The sequence below is a fragment of the Rattus rattus genome, chromosome 7 (assembly GCF_011064425.1).
Source record: "Rattus rattus isolate New Zealand chromosome 7, Rrattus_CSIRO_v1, whole genome shotgun sequence".
Taxonomy (NCBI): Eukaryota; Metazoa; Chordata; class Mammalia; order Rodentia; family Muridae; genus Rattus; species Rattus rattus.
Genome location: NC_046160.1, coordinates 94,577,814 through 94,590,618, shown reverse-complemented (window position 1 = coordinate 94,590,618; position 12,805 = coordinate 94,577,814). Strand labels below are relative to the sequence as shown.

General features: G+C 45.6%; 1 protein-coding gene and 1 pseudogene across 1 annotated transcript; both read left to right on the top strand.

Annotated features, from left to right (window-relative positions):
* Positions 1-927, top strand: LOC116905218 (transcription initiation factor TFIID subunit 8-like). The gene has a single exon (XM_032908033.1). The coding sequence runs from the start codon at positions 1-3 to the stop codon at positions 925-927; it is 927 nt and encodes a 308-aa protein (XP_032763924.1).
* Positions 928-3,340: 2,413 nt separating this feature from the next.
* Positions 3,341-3,810, top strand: LOC116905219 (annotated as a pseudogene).
* The last annotated feature ends 8,995 nt before the right edge of the window (positions 3,811-12,805 follow it).

The following is a 12,805-nucleotide window of genomic DNA, read 5'->3' as shown; positions in this document are numbered from 1 at the left end:
ATGGCTGACCCGGCGGTCCGGCCTGGTGGCTCCAGAACGAGAGCAGGAAATAAACAGTCCACTAACCCTGCTGATAACTACCACCTGGCCCACAGGAGGACCCTGCAAGTGGTTGTGAGCTCTTTGCTGACAGAGGCGGGATTTGAGAGCGCGGAGAAAGCGTCTGTGGAGACGTTGACAGAGATGTTACAGAGCTACCTCTCAGAAATAGGGAGAAGCGCCAAGTCATACTGCGAGCACACAGCCAGGACCCAGCCCACACTTTCAGACATCGTGGTCACACTGGTTGAAATGGGGTTCAATGTTGGCATTCTACCTGCTTATGCAAAACGGTCTCAGAGGATGGTCATCACTGCACCTCCGGTGACCAATCAGCCAGTGACACCCAAGGCCCTCACTGCAGGGCAGAACCGACCCCACCCGCCACACATCCCCAGCCATTTTCCTGAATTTCCGGATCCCCACACGTACATCAAAACACCGACGTACCGCGAGCCAGTGTCTGACTACCAGGTCCTCCGAGAGAAGGCCGCATCTCAGAGGCGGGACGTGGAGCGAGCACTCACCCGCTTCTTGGCCAAGACAGGCGAGACCCAGAGTCTCTTCAAGGATGATGTCAGCACTTTTCCCTTGATTGCAGCCAGATCTTTCACCATCCCCTACCTCACGGCCTTGCTTCCCTCTGAGCTGGAGATACAGCAGATGGAAGAGATGGACTCCTTGGAGCAGGACGAGCAAACAGATACAGAGAACATCGCGCTTCATATCAGCTCGGACGAATCCGGAGCTGAGAAGGAGAATACTTCTGTCCTGCAGCAGAACTCCTCCTTGTCCGGCAGCCGGAACGGGGAGGAGAACATCATCGATAACCCCTATCTGCGGCCCGTGAAGAGGCCCAAGATCTGGAGGAAGAAGTCCCTCTCGTGACCTCAGAAGGAAGGGGAGCCCCAGCTCCGAAAAAAAAGAACCAAAAAAAAAAAAAAAAAAGAAGGAAGGGGAGAACACTGCTTTCCTGGGGGAGTGGAACCACAGAGGGAAGAGGAGGGGGCGTCCGTCCTCTGGCCGTGTCCAGGCCATGCCATTTAGTAGCATCTTTCTCTGAAGACAGCCTGTTGTGCTTGAGTGTGTGGAGGAAACCATAGTGCAACAGGGCCAGGACTGCTGGTGACTCCATTGATCAATCATGGGACGTGATTCCTTTGGAACTGGAGAGCTATGGAAGAGCCAGAAAGAAGGCTCATGTCTCTCTGGCTTGCCGAGAAGACAGCCAAGTGTATCTTCCAGACCTCTCAGATCCCTGACCATATAAACCCATCAAGTTCTCCCTTCTCACCTGGGCCCCAAGGTCCTGGCTGAGCAGATGGAAAGTGACTTTGTAGCTCACCGTGTTGGAAACAGGCCCACAGCTCACCTCTGATGTAGGGCTGCCAGAAGCTAGGAGCACAGGAGTCAGTATCAATGACAGTGGTCATGGGGCAGCACTTGATTAGAGCTGACCACAATGGAGGTGAAGCACCCTTCTGGGAAAGCTGGTCTGACCAGAGGCTGGGATAGAGTTAGCTATCCTGTGACTTAAAAAGGAGCCGTGGATTTCAGGCACCACGAAGAGGACTTAGCAGGTAGGAGAGGACTGAGCTTAGCTGAGAAAGCCAGCTGTGGTAGAAAGCTCACTTGCCTGTGGGAGGGGCTGAGAGGACCCTGCTGAGGCATCGGGATCCGCCCTCCACTACCTCCCTGGAGAGAAGACACCACTCTACACTTCCCCAGGAATCATGAATCGGGCTTCCAAAGAAAGATGGGAGGACACGTGGAAATTGAGATAACATGGAGAAGGTGTTCCTTGGTTGGAATGCCTCCTCCATCCTGGCGGCCGCTGCTTCTCCTTCAGTCTTGCTCGCTCTTTTTTCAGAGACAGGCTCTCTGTATCCCAGGCTCAGTGTCTTCCTGCCCCTGCTGCAGGTCCAGGTGTGAGCCCCATGCTTGGCATCGGTAAGCTGGCAGAGGCCCCGCCTTCCCTGCTGATCTCGAGGGTCTTTGGTCCCCTTCCTGGAGGGACAGAGCTCTGTGTCTGGAATAGAAAGACAAGGGATGGTGAGGAAATGAGCTTTCTCACCTCTGGGCCGAACAGGAATTTTCACTGTGACTCAGAACTTCCAGGTCAGAACAGGAAGACTGACCTGTGTGGCTCCCAAGAGCTCTTGACAACTTGACAACTTGGAATCTAGTCCAGGTCAGACAGGAGGTGTCACACCCTGCTGTTCCGGTGTGTCTAGTGAGTACATCTGTAATCCCTTCACTATTCTCGCCGTCGGGGGCCAATGCCTGTTGAGAATATTGGGGGAGGAGGCGGGGTTCTTACCTGAGGCCTCAGAACTGCGCGCTGTCTTTCTTTCTCTAGGAAGAGAGATGCTGGGACGTGGAATGTGCTGAAGCGTATAACTCTCATTGTGTGTACGTTTATAGATTTCTATTTTTTTTTATAATTGGGGGTCTTACCAGAAGGAAAAATAAAGTGAAAGGCCTTATGAAAGGCCTGTAATAAAAATTCAGAATAAAAAAAATAAAAACTTTTATCTTTCACTAGGATAGAAGAAGGGGGAGAGATCACCATGTCAGGGAAGAAGAGCAGACATATAGGCCTGCCTCAGTCTACCTGCCTAGTCATTGGCTGTTGGCTCTTTGTTGATCAATCAAAAACCATTTGGTGATGAGGATCTTTAGCATTTGGACTCTCACATTTCCAATTTGGGGGGCAGGATTGATTCATTTAAAGCATTAGTCCCAATTCCCCAAAACGTGGGACATTGTATTATTTCTTTGTCTTGTTAAGGGATTGAAAATTTTTTTCTTTAAACCTTTCCAATCAACATGTTTCTCATGAAAATTTGAGGCTTCTAAACTCATTCCCTATTAGTAATTTGTCAATTTCATCATTTGAGCCAAAGAACCAGACAAACCTGTATAAGACCACCAAATATGTATACTATATAATGGATAATTCTAATTCTGATGGCCTATTGCATTTGAATAAACAAAGTTAATTCAGAGTTATCAGGGACAAATACAGCAGTCTCTATAGGCAAAATAACTCTGCATACAAGGAATCAGTAATTATGTTGAGAGGTTCAGGATACTCTAATACCATAAGGACAGCATACAATTCTGACTTCTGAATTGATGTGGACTTTTGACCACCATGCTTATTTTATCTGGCTTACAACCTGCCATCCCCATCTTGTTTACATCAGTATAAAAAGTTAGCACCGAATGTCAAGTCTGGCTCTCCTCTTGACCTTGCGCAAGCGAGGTGCAGCGGGAAGCCTCTGAAAATGTATCCAACATGGCGTCGGAGCAGAAGACTAAGTTATCCACAAACCTGCTGCGCATGAAGTTCATGCAGAGGGGCCTGGACTCGGAAAACCAGAAACAGCTGGAAGGGGAGGAACGGAAGATGATCAGGGATGAGCACTGGTACCTGGATTCGCCGGAGTTGAAGGAGAAGGAGAGCTTCACCGTAGAAGAGCAGAGCTTCTCCCTGTGTGAAGATCTTCTCTACGGAAGGATGTCATTCAGAGGCTTTAATCCTGAAGTTGAGAAGTTAATGCTTCGAGTGAATTCCAAGAACAGAGCGGCGGCGGCAGAAGAGGAGACCGTAGAGGCTGACGTGTCGGAGGAAGAAATGGCAAGAAGATATGAGACTTTGGGAAAAAGTTTGCCAAGAAAAGGGACCGAGCAAACTGGGAAGACAATGAAAATGGAAATATAAAAGCCATTAAAATTAAGAAGATGTTTTTAAGGCCCCAAGACTAATATGGACGCCTCTGATGCAGTGGATGCTGTGAGAACAGCATGGTCTGAACTCACCCTCCTGTCCTCTGTACTGGTCCCTTCTAAGGGATGCCTAGGGTTGGAAATGTGCTGTTCTTGAGACAGAAGGATGATGGACGTTATACATTCTTTTGACGGCATTCGGGGGCTTCACGTATGTGGTTACACACTGCTCCCTAGACTTTTGGCCTGATTCTGTGTGAATATACACACAGACAGGGCACACACCTACACCTGCTCTCAGTTACTCTCCAGGAATGAGTATTGTAAACTAATTCTTGCCTTGCTTTTACGGCCCTTACATTTATATTTTACTTTTTGAATCATGTCAAGCCAATTCATTTGCTTTGGATTTCAATATTTGAGAACTTTTCAGAAGTGATTGACCCGGAACAGACATGGCTTTCCAGCTTAGAGTATTCGCATGCTCTTAGGTCTTCTTCATGTATAGAAATGTGGGGTTTATGTATTTTAAACAGTCATCTGGATCATTTTTCTAATGTTCTGTAATAAACGTGTTTCATAAAAAAAAGTTGGTACCTCTGGAATTGGTACTCTCTCTTACATACATGGAAGGCTCTAACTGCTTCTTTTAATAAGTAGTATACATTTGCTTTATGGATATTTGTTATTACCTTGTCCCAAGTAGTTACAAGCTTTTGGCGATCCTCACTGATCCCCCATGATGAGATGATTTCAGCATCTGTAAGAGATGCTGTTATTCCAGCCAGTCTGTTCCTGATAATTGACAGTCTTATTCTACATTTGATAATTCAGAAGCCTTTTCTATTTTTTACTTTGAGCTAAGAAAATCTATTCCATAATACTATCTTCCCTTTGCATAATGGGCCTAGCAGGAGAAGGAGTTGATGGTAAAATGACCAGAATACACACAAGTTTAGTATCAATTCTATCCAAATATGGCTCTGTCAGTCTTCGCTCTTCTTCAAGAGTTAACTCTGTCTGCTTTGGCCATTAGATATCTTGAACTGTTTTAATTGGAATTCCTTGTAATATCTGAAACAAATTACTTATCTCATACATACATAATCCAATTGTAGGCCTCGGCCAGTTAATATCTCCCATTAATTTTTGAAAAACCATTAAGTCTACCCAAATAGTCCCTATGGATCTGTATGTTTTGTGGTTGAATTGTTTGTTGATTTTATAACCCGGATAACTAAGTGAATCTCCCCCTTACATTTTTTCTGGAACAAACTGTAACCTCCATCATGGTAGAATTTTTTTTGTTACCATATTCTCTAAAACATCGTTATCAGAATCAGCCAAGAGAATGTCATATAATGATTAATGAGAGAGAAGGGGAATTGCTTATGAATAATTGGTAATGATTGTTCCACAAAATACTGACATAAAGTTCAACTATTTCACGTTCCCTTTGGAAGTACTTTCCAGTTGTATCTCTTTAGTGGATGACGGTGGGATGGTGGGCAGTAAAAGGTACCCTGATCCTTGGTCAAGATACATCGAATTCCCAGGAGACCTTAAAAGGGAGGGCAGGGCATTCCCAGTCTCCTGAAGGAATATCATGACGGCACATAGCTTCATCCCCCAAACACCCTGTAGAGAGGTTTAGACAGACCAGTCATGTAGGACAATGCCTCGAGCCTCTGCTCCCCAGGTGAGGACTTGACCACAAGTTACTTAGGCCCAGGACAGATCAGTCACAGAGGACAATGCCCCAAACCCCTCCTTCCCAGGTGAGGAAGTGACCACAGGTCACATAGGCTCAAGACAGATCATAGAGACAGGACCAACTATGTAGATGAGGTCTTCCTAAGCTCTCAGGCTTAACAACAGGAAGTACCTGCTGTCCGACACTCAACCATCCAAACAACTGTATTTAAGTATCGTGTTCATAATTAAAGATGTGTAGGAATTATTCCATCATCTGAGAGTGTCTGTCATCAGAGCTGTAACACCAACACTTGGGGAAGAGATCTGTTTTCCCTGAAATCACCACCAGAAGCTCCCCTGAACCCCTCACCAGCTACTCAGTCTCCTGCTGGCTCAGCCTGGCCCGAGCACCCCAAGTGGCAGTGGCACAAAGGAGAAGGACTCACAATGGGTGCAGCGAAAGCTGTTTATCCCTCTGCCTCAGTTCTCTCCTCGTCATCAGAACCCACACACCTAGCCAGGTAAGAGATCACTGTTGAGAGAGCCAGGCGCCAGAGCCCCACAGATGACTATTATTCCAAGTATGGACAGAGAAGGAAAACCTTTCCCTGTGTTTCTCATGCAAGGGTATTGAGAAAAGCAATCTTTCGAGTCAATTATTATTATAGGCCATGATTTGGTAACAAAGACCTAAAGTCCAGGCTATAAAAGACCCCTTGCTTGAATTATCTTAACTTGAACTGCTCTTATGTCCATTACCATCCTCCACTTCCCTGACCTGACATCTTTATACAACAAACACAGGGGAACTGCATGGGCTAATAGACTCTTCTCCATGTTCGGCCTCCAGCTGTTGGTTCTTGTACCAGTTGTTTAAGTACCTGCAATTTTTCTTTTGTTATGGGCCACTGCTCTTGACACAAAGGTTGGTTTGACAACCATTTTAGAAGCAAGGCTGCTGGCATATCAGTAGCGCCCCTTTTATAAATTTGGGAATTCAATCCCTATGCCATCCTGTTTTTTGACCTTGTGCTCTGTCCTCTGTATCAATACCTTCCTGAGGAGCAACTACTCTAACACCCTAATTTCCTCATTTGTTGTTCCTGGAATGGCAGAAATATTAATTTGAGTACCCCATTGTTGTAAAAGATCCCAACCCCATGAATTTATGGGTATGTCAGCCACATACGTTCTCAATTTTTCTGTTTGTCCTTCTGGTCCCACACAGGCAATCCATTGGACACCATCTTATTCATGGTAATTAACCAATTCCTATAAATTGTTTCTAATCTGAAGTGGCCAATCTGGATTCCAAGACTTTTGGGAAAGTATACTAACATTAGCTTCTGTATGTACCAACCCTTCTATGTCCACACCTGTATTTGGACAATCTGGGTCTCTGATCATGGACCTTTGTTTGCCAGAGCACATGTTGCCCAGTGCTCCCAACAGCCCCTGTTCATTCCACAGGAGCAGCCTTGTCCCGGATGTAAGGAAATAACTGAGCAATTCTATCTCCTTCCTCCCCTTTAGCAGGTTTTATTTCTTCCTTGGGATCCCCATCTACTACACCTGGATAGACCATGAGTCCTTGAGAAGTGAATCTACTTCCCAAGATTAGTCCCACTGTCCCTGAGGTGAAGGGACCATACCCACCAGTGGTTAACTTAACAACATTCCTCTTTGGGGATAATGAAAGAGGAATCTGTGGCCACATCCAAAGTTACACTTTCTTTTGCAGCCATGTATAAGATCAGAAATACCTATTTCTTCGTACATCCGATTGACCAAAAGGAAAAGTTGAATTGTTTCCTCTGGGGACTCAGGCTGACAGGCCCCTCAGAGTTCCCTATAGTTTTGAGATCACTACCACCTTAGCCAAGGACTGCAGCCGACGCTACCAGCCCCTCCTGTCTTTCCTATTCTTCCACCACTCTTAGTTATGGGATTGTCCACTTCCAACCCTAACCTGGCCTCTTTCTCTACATGTCACTCCTCTGGGGTATTTGCCACCAGCTTGCCTCTGAGCCCTTTGAATCTGTGGACAAAAGACACTGGGCTGGAGGTATTGCACAGAGCTTAAGAGCACTGACAGCTCTTCCAGAGTTTCTGACTTTTAATTTCCAGCAACCACATGGCTGCTCACAACCAGCTGTAATGGGATCTGAGGCCCTTTTCTGGTGTCTCAGGTCTCACTCTTCTCCCTTCCTTATTGCTATATTTCCTGGTTTGTGCCAGCAAAAAGCAGATCCAACCCCATTCTTCATGAACCCTGTCTGTGAGGCATGCTTACCCACGAGTGTGTGACCTCTTACAACCTTGTACAAGCAAGCTCTCCCTCTCTGTCCAGGACTTTGATCCAGGGTGCTCACTCTGCCACCCAAGCACAGTGGCTCAGCTGTGCACACCAGTTTCCCAGCTCCCTGCCCATGCACATTCTTGCTTCGCCCTTGCTCTGCAGATCTTAAAGAATGTAAACTTATAAGCTACAGGAAATACTCAGACCTACCTCTTATGGACCAAATAGACTCCACTCAGATAAGTGCATCTGACTAAAGATTCTAAAGGGTGGAAATCCTCTGGGTTTCAAGTGTACATCTAAGAAAAAGTTTTCTTCTCTCCCAAACGCAGTTAATCTTATTGTCTGCCTATAATAAACATATATGTGTGTTATAGCATCTTTTCTAGTCCAGGCACTTGCTACACCCAGTACGGCTCCAGAAATGGGACCTCTAGATGTTCCAATCTCCTCTCACAGACACAGACACTTATATTGGACCTGTTCCTTCTGACCTATCCTCGGACGGTTCCACAGACCATGGACAACAGGGAGACAGCCAACTCTAGGACTGTACAAACTTCCCCATACCCTTACGTCTAGGTTCCCTAGAGACATGTCACCACAAAGCAAGCAGGAAGTAGTAAGAGTTCACAACAACACAACTCCTGCTTCACCATCACCTCTAATTTTTTTTTAAAAATTAAACCAAAATGGGGGAATGTTGGTATTCTGTCTAAGCTCAAAGAGCATAGCTACGTGGGAACAGCCAGGTATGCTCTACCCCTCAAATGCCTGGCAACAGCCTGACACTCTAAAAGGGCTGCTTGCACTGTCTTACCCTCTCTTACTTATCTTACTCTGTTCTTCACTGCTCTTCCCCCCTTACAAATCACTCCCCCTCCATGTGTCCATGGCTGGCTGCCTTTCTGCTCTTCTTCTCTCATTTAACCACTTCAGGTGGAACCATGGTGGCTTGGAGTGTTCTGACAGGGCGCAGGCCATGATTTGAAACCATAACAATTATTATGTCCTCCTTTGTCCAAAGAGAGACAGCCAGAGACAGAAACTCAGAGAAGATGAAGATGAAGCAGATCCACGTGGCTCTTAGACTGCCAATCCTGTGACTGATGTCTACCCTTTGCACAGAGGCTGCAGTAGCCTGGAAGCCTCTGTAGCTCACAGTAACCAGAACCTGCCCCTTCTTAGCTACAATTACCGTATTCTCTAGAATCAATGCACCAGTCTTTTTAAACTCTGCACCCTTTAGCCTTACACTTTCTCTGGTTATGACCAAATGGACCACAATTGAAACATCAAGCATTTTGATTCCTGATATTCTAGCCAACTTTTGCCCTATGATATTTGCATTATACTACTGAACCAACACCAGTGGTTTCCCTTATCCATTCATGTATAAGGGTTCTAGTTACTATCAATGGACCAATTGCTCCCTTACATTCGTTCTTTGCATTCCTGAAGACCAATATTTGTATCAAGGACTGTCTGGTTTCAGAGTCTGATATGGTTCTATTCACAGCTGATCTCAACCTCTGTAAGAATTCTGTAAAGGATTCTCCAGAACCCTATTTTGGTAAAAAGAGGTAGATTTTTCTCCCCCAGGCTCTGCAACCAGATCCCAAGCTCTTAAAATTGCAACACAACATTGTTCATTTACACCGTCAGATCTGATTTGCTCCTGTAAGTCAGCTTAACGCCCATCACCCAGCAGCTGGTCTTTAGTAACAGTTATTCCACTTGTTAATCACAAGGGCTGGTTCTGTAGCTTCATGCCTCTGCCTCAACAACCACTGTAATTGTTGACCAGCTGACACCAACCCCTTCCAATCTTGTGGGATCACCTCATGCTGTGGCCTAGTTATTTAGTGTTTCTTTAATATAGGAAGAGTATAAATGATACAAAACAATAGATTCTTTAAAATGCTTTAAAATCTAGCATTTCTATCAGTTGCAGGGTCAGCTCAGTGGCAGGAATAGCATCAGATGCAGGCACATGCTGCAGAGACGCTGGGAAGGATGAAGGTGCCTCTTCAAGACCAAGCAAAACCTGTGGTAATGCACTCACTCACACATTAACCCTTTGTACCTGTGCTGCCTCGTGCTCTTCCCAGACCCTTGTCTCCCTGAGGCATTTGGGCACCTGGTAGTGAAAGCATGGGGAGCAGGGCAGGGCAGCACTTTCCCTTCCAGTCTATTTCTTTCCCCTTTTCATCATGGGGTACATTCCCAGTCTCATTCACCAAGCCTGAACCTTCTTCTCCCTCTGCCGTTTTGCCTTCCAAGCATTTCAACTTCTAGTCAAAAACTCTATGTGCATAGCCAAGTCTGCAGTCCTTTCTAGCAGAAGAGAATTGAGTGAACCATCTGAGTTTTTGACCTTCCCTCCAAACTTTCAGAAGAGAATGTGAACATACAAAGCAGAAACAAAACAAAAGAAAACAACAAAACAAAAAAAATCTTCCAGTTACACAGTAGGATAGCACCCAGCAACTGTAGCTGCCATTTTACCAATTTCCTTCAGTAACATTGCTCACCCCTCAGAATCTATAGTTCCCTCTACCACATTAGGAGCAGCGTTACCCATTAGGCCTAAGTCATGTTGGGTGCCACCTGTAGGCATAAATGTTTTGAAACCTTCTCTTAAGTTATGCTCTAGCCCACAATAGAGCAGAGGTAGTGGAAGAGAAAAGTTATTAGGATGTGGGGAAGTGGACCTGCTCAGCACTAGTTCTCTGGTATTGAGCCCCATCTCCTTGGGCAGCTGTTCAGTCCCAAAGCAAACACCAAAGAGGACTCAGCAGCTGCAGACCAGTCCTCTAAGGCAGGCAGAAAAGAGGCAAAAACCAGCAGCCACAGTCCAGTCCTTCCGGTTAGCAGACACCAGGCAGCTGTAGTTCAATCCTAATGAATCCACTAGGCTGGCCACCAACCTGAGTTCAGGCCACAGAAGTGACAAGCTGCTGCAGGAACTATACAAGTAGTTCTTGGGCGAGCTTCTCTCCATGGCAGCTTTATCACAAGTTGAATTCAACAATGCTATGTGAGGCGAACCAATACATGCAGTGTCTTTACTGAAGAATGGGGAGGTGGAGCAAACAAAATGACTTTAAGTATTTTATCGATCTCTCATCATAAAAAAACCCTTCCATCCTAGATAACAATTTTATCACATCAAATGACCAAATCTATCCACCCCACCTTAAGGGACTAGGGCGATGATCTTCAGAAAACTGCTTCCTGCTGAATTGGGGTGAAGAATTCCTGTATGGGCCCCAAAGGAGAAAAAATGGTTAGTTTGAGAAAACGTAGCTGTAGCATTTGTTGCCCTATCTGGTTTTCTTGTTTCTGGGCTAGAATTTTTGAAGTTGATTTGCATGCACAGTTAGGAGAAACCAGTAACAGACACAGTCTGTGAATCACCTGGGATGTTTGCTGGGTGAAGACACCGTCTCAGCAGAAAACAGGTTTTTCCCAGTCAGATATGATCTTTACAAAGTTCTGTTGGTAGCCATGTTTTTCATTCTCTGTAGATACATACGCATAAGCACATCCCCTTAATAGTATTGCCAGTTTCCATTCTACTGAAAATACATTGTTATATTGGTTGGGCTTTAAGATTTTTCAATATTTTGAGTACCCAGTTGTTGCAAAACAACCCTTCCTGATGCAGGTTTACATGTATGTCAGCCACATAATGTCTCAATTTCCATTTTTGCCCTTCAGGTCCCAACAGGCAATCCATTGGATACCACCCTATTCTCAATAATTTACCAATTCCTATGAATTGTGTTAAAACCCGAAGTGGCCAATCTTGATCCCAAGACCTTTGGGAAACTAAACTAACATCAGCTCCTGTATGTACCAACCCTCCTATGTCCACACCCATATTTGGACAACCTGGGTCTCTGATCATAGACCTATGTGCCAGAGCACATGTTTCCCAGTGCTCCCTAAAGCCCCTGCTCATTCCACAGGAGCGGCCTTGCCCCGGATGCAGGGAAATAACCGAGCAATTCTATTTGCTATCACATCTTTAAGGTTTCATTTACTTCATGCAATCCCATCTGCTACACCTGGATAGACCATAAGGCCTTGAGAAGTGAATCCACTTCTTCCCAAGATTATCCCCAAGTACATGAACAGAAGGGACCATCCACACCAGTGGTTAGCTTACAACATTCGACTTTTGGGGATAATGTAAGAGGAATCTGTGGCCAGATCCAAAGCTAACCCTCCATGAGCACCTATGTATAGGATTAGAAATACCTAATGCTTGGAATGTCCTGTCTGACCAAAAGGAAAATGACTCGCACTGTCTGCTGCATATCCTCTAGCTGACAGGCCCCTCAGTGTTGCCTGTAGTTATAAAATGAGCACCATCTTAGCCCAGGCCTGCAGCCAAAGCTACCGACCCCTCCCGCCTTTCCTCTTCTTCCACCATGCTTAGCTCAGGGAATGGCTGCTTCCAAACCTAACCTGGCCTCATTCTCCACCAGTCACTGCTCAGGGGCTTCTTGCCACCAGCTTGCCTCTGAGACCTTTGAATCCATGGAGAAAAGACACAGGGCTGGAGTGATGGCTCACGGGTTAAGAGCACTGACTGCTCTTCCAGAGGTTCTGACTCAATTCCCAGCCTTCATCTGACTCAATTTCTGACTTTTAATTTCCAGCAACCACATGGTTGCTCACAACCATCTAGAATGGGATCTGATGCCCTCTTCTGGTGTGGTTGAAGACAGGGAGAGTATACTCACATGTAATAAATATTTTTTAAAAAAATGACTTCGTAATTTGTCTAGTAGGCACAATTGCTATGGAAAGATAAGGCAGGCCTTCCAGGTGTGAGTTCCAGTTCATTATCTCTGTCTCCTCGTGCTCTAAACTTGACGCTTCTTCCACCATCTCCTGCCAAATATATTTGACCACCCTTTCAAGGTTGCAGACCCTAGCTTTCTCAGAGCCCTTCCATGATTATTGTTGGTTTTCTGTCTAAGGTCCACCCCTACAGCTACCTGGGAACAGCCAGGTAAGCTCTGCCCT

Coding starts and splice junctions, on each gene's coding strand:
- LOC116905218 (XM_032908033.1), top strand. CDS start 1: ATGGCTGACCCGGCGGTCCGGCCTGGTGGCTCCAGAACGAGAGCAGGA.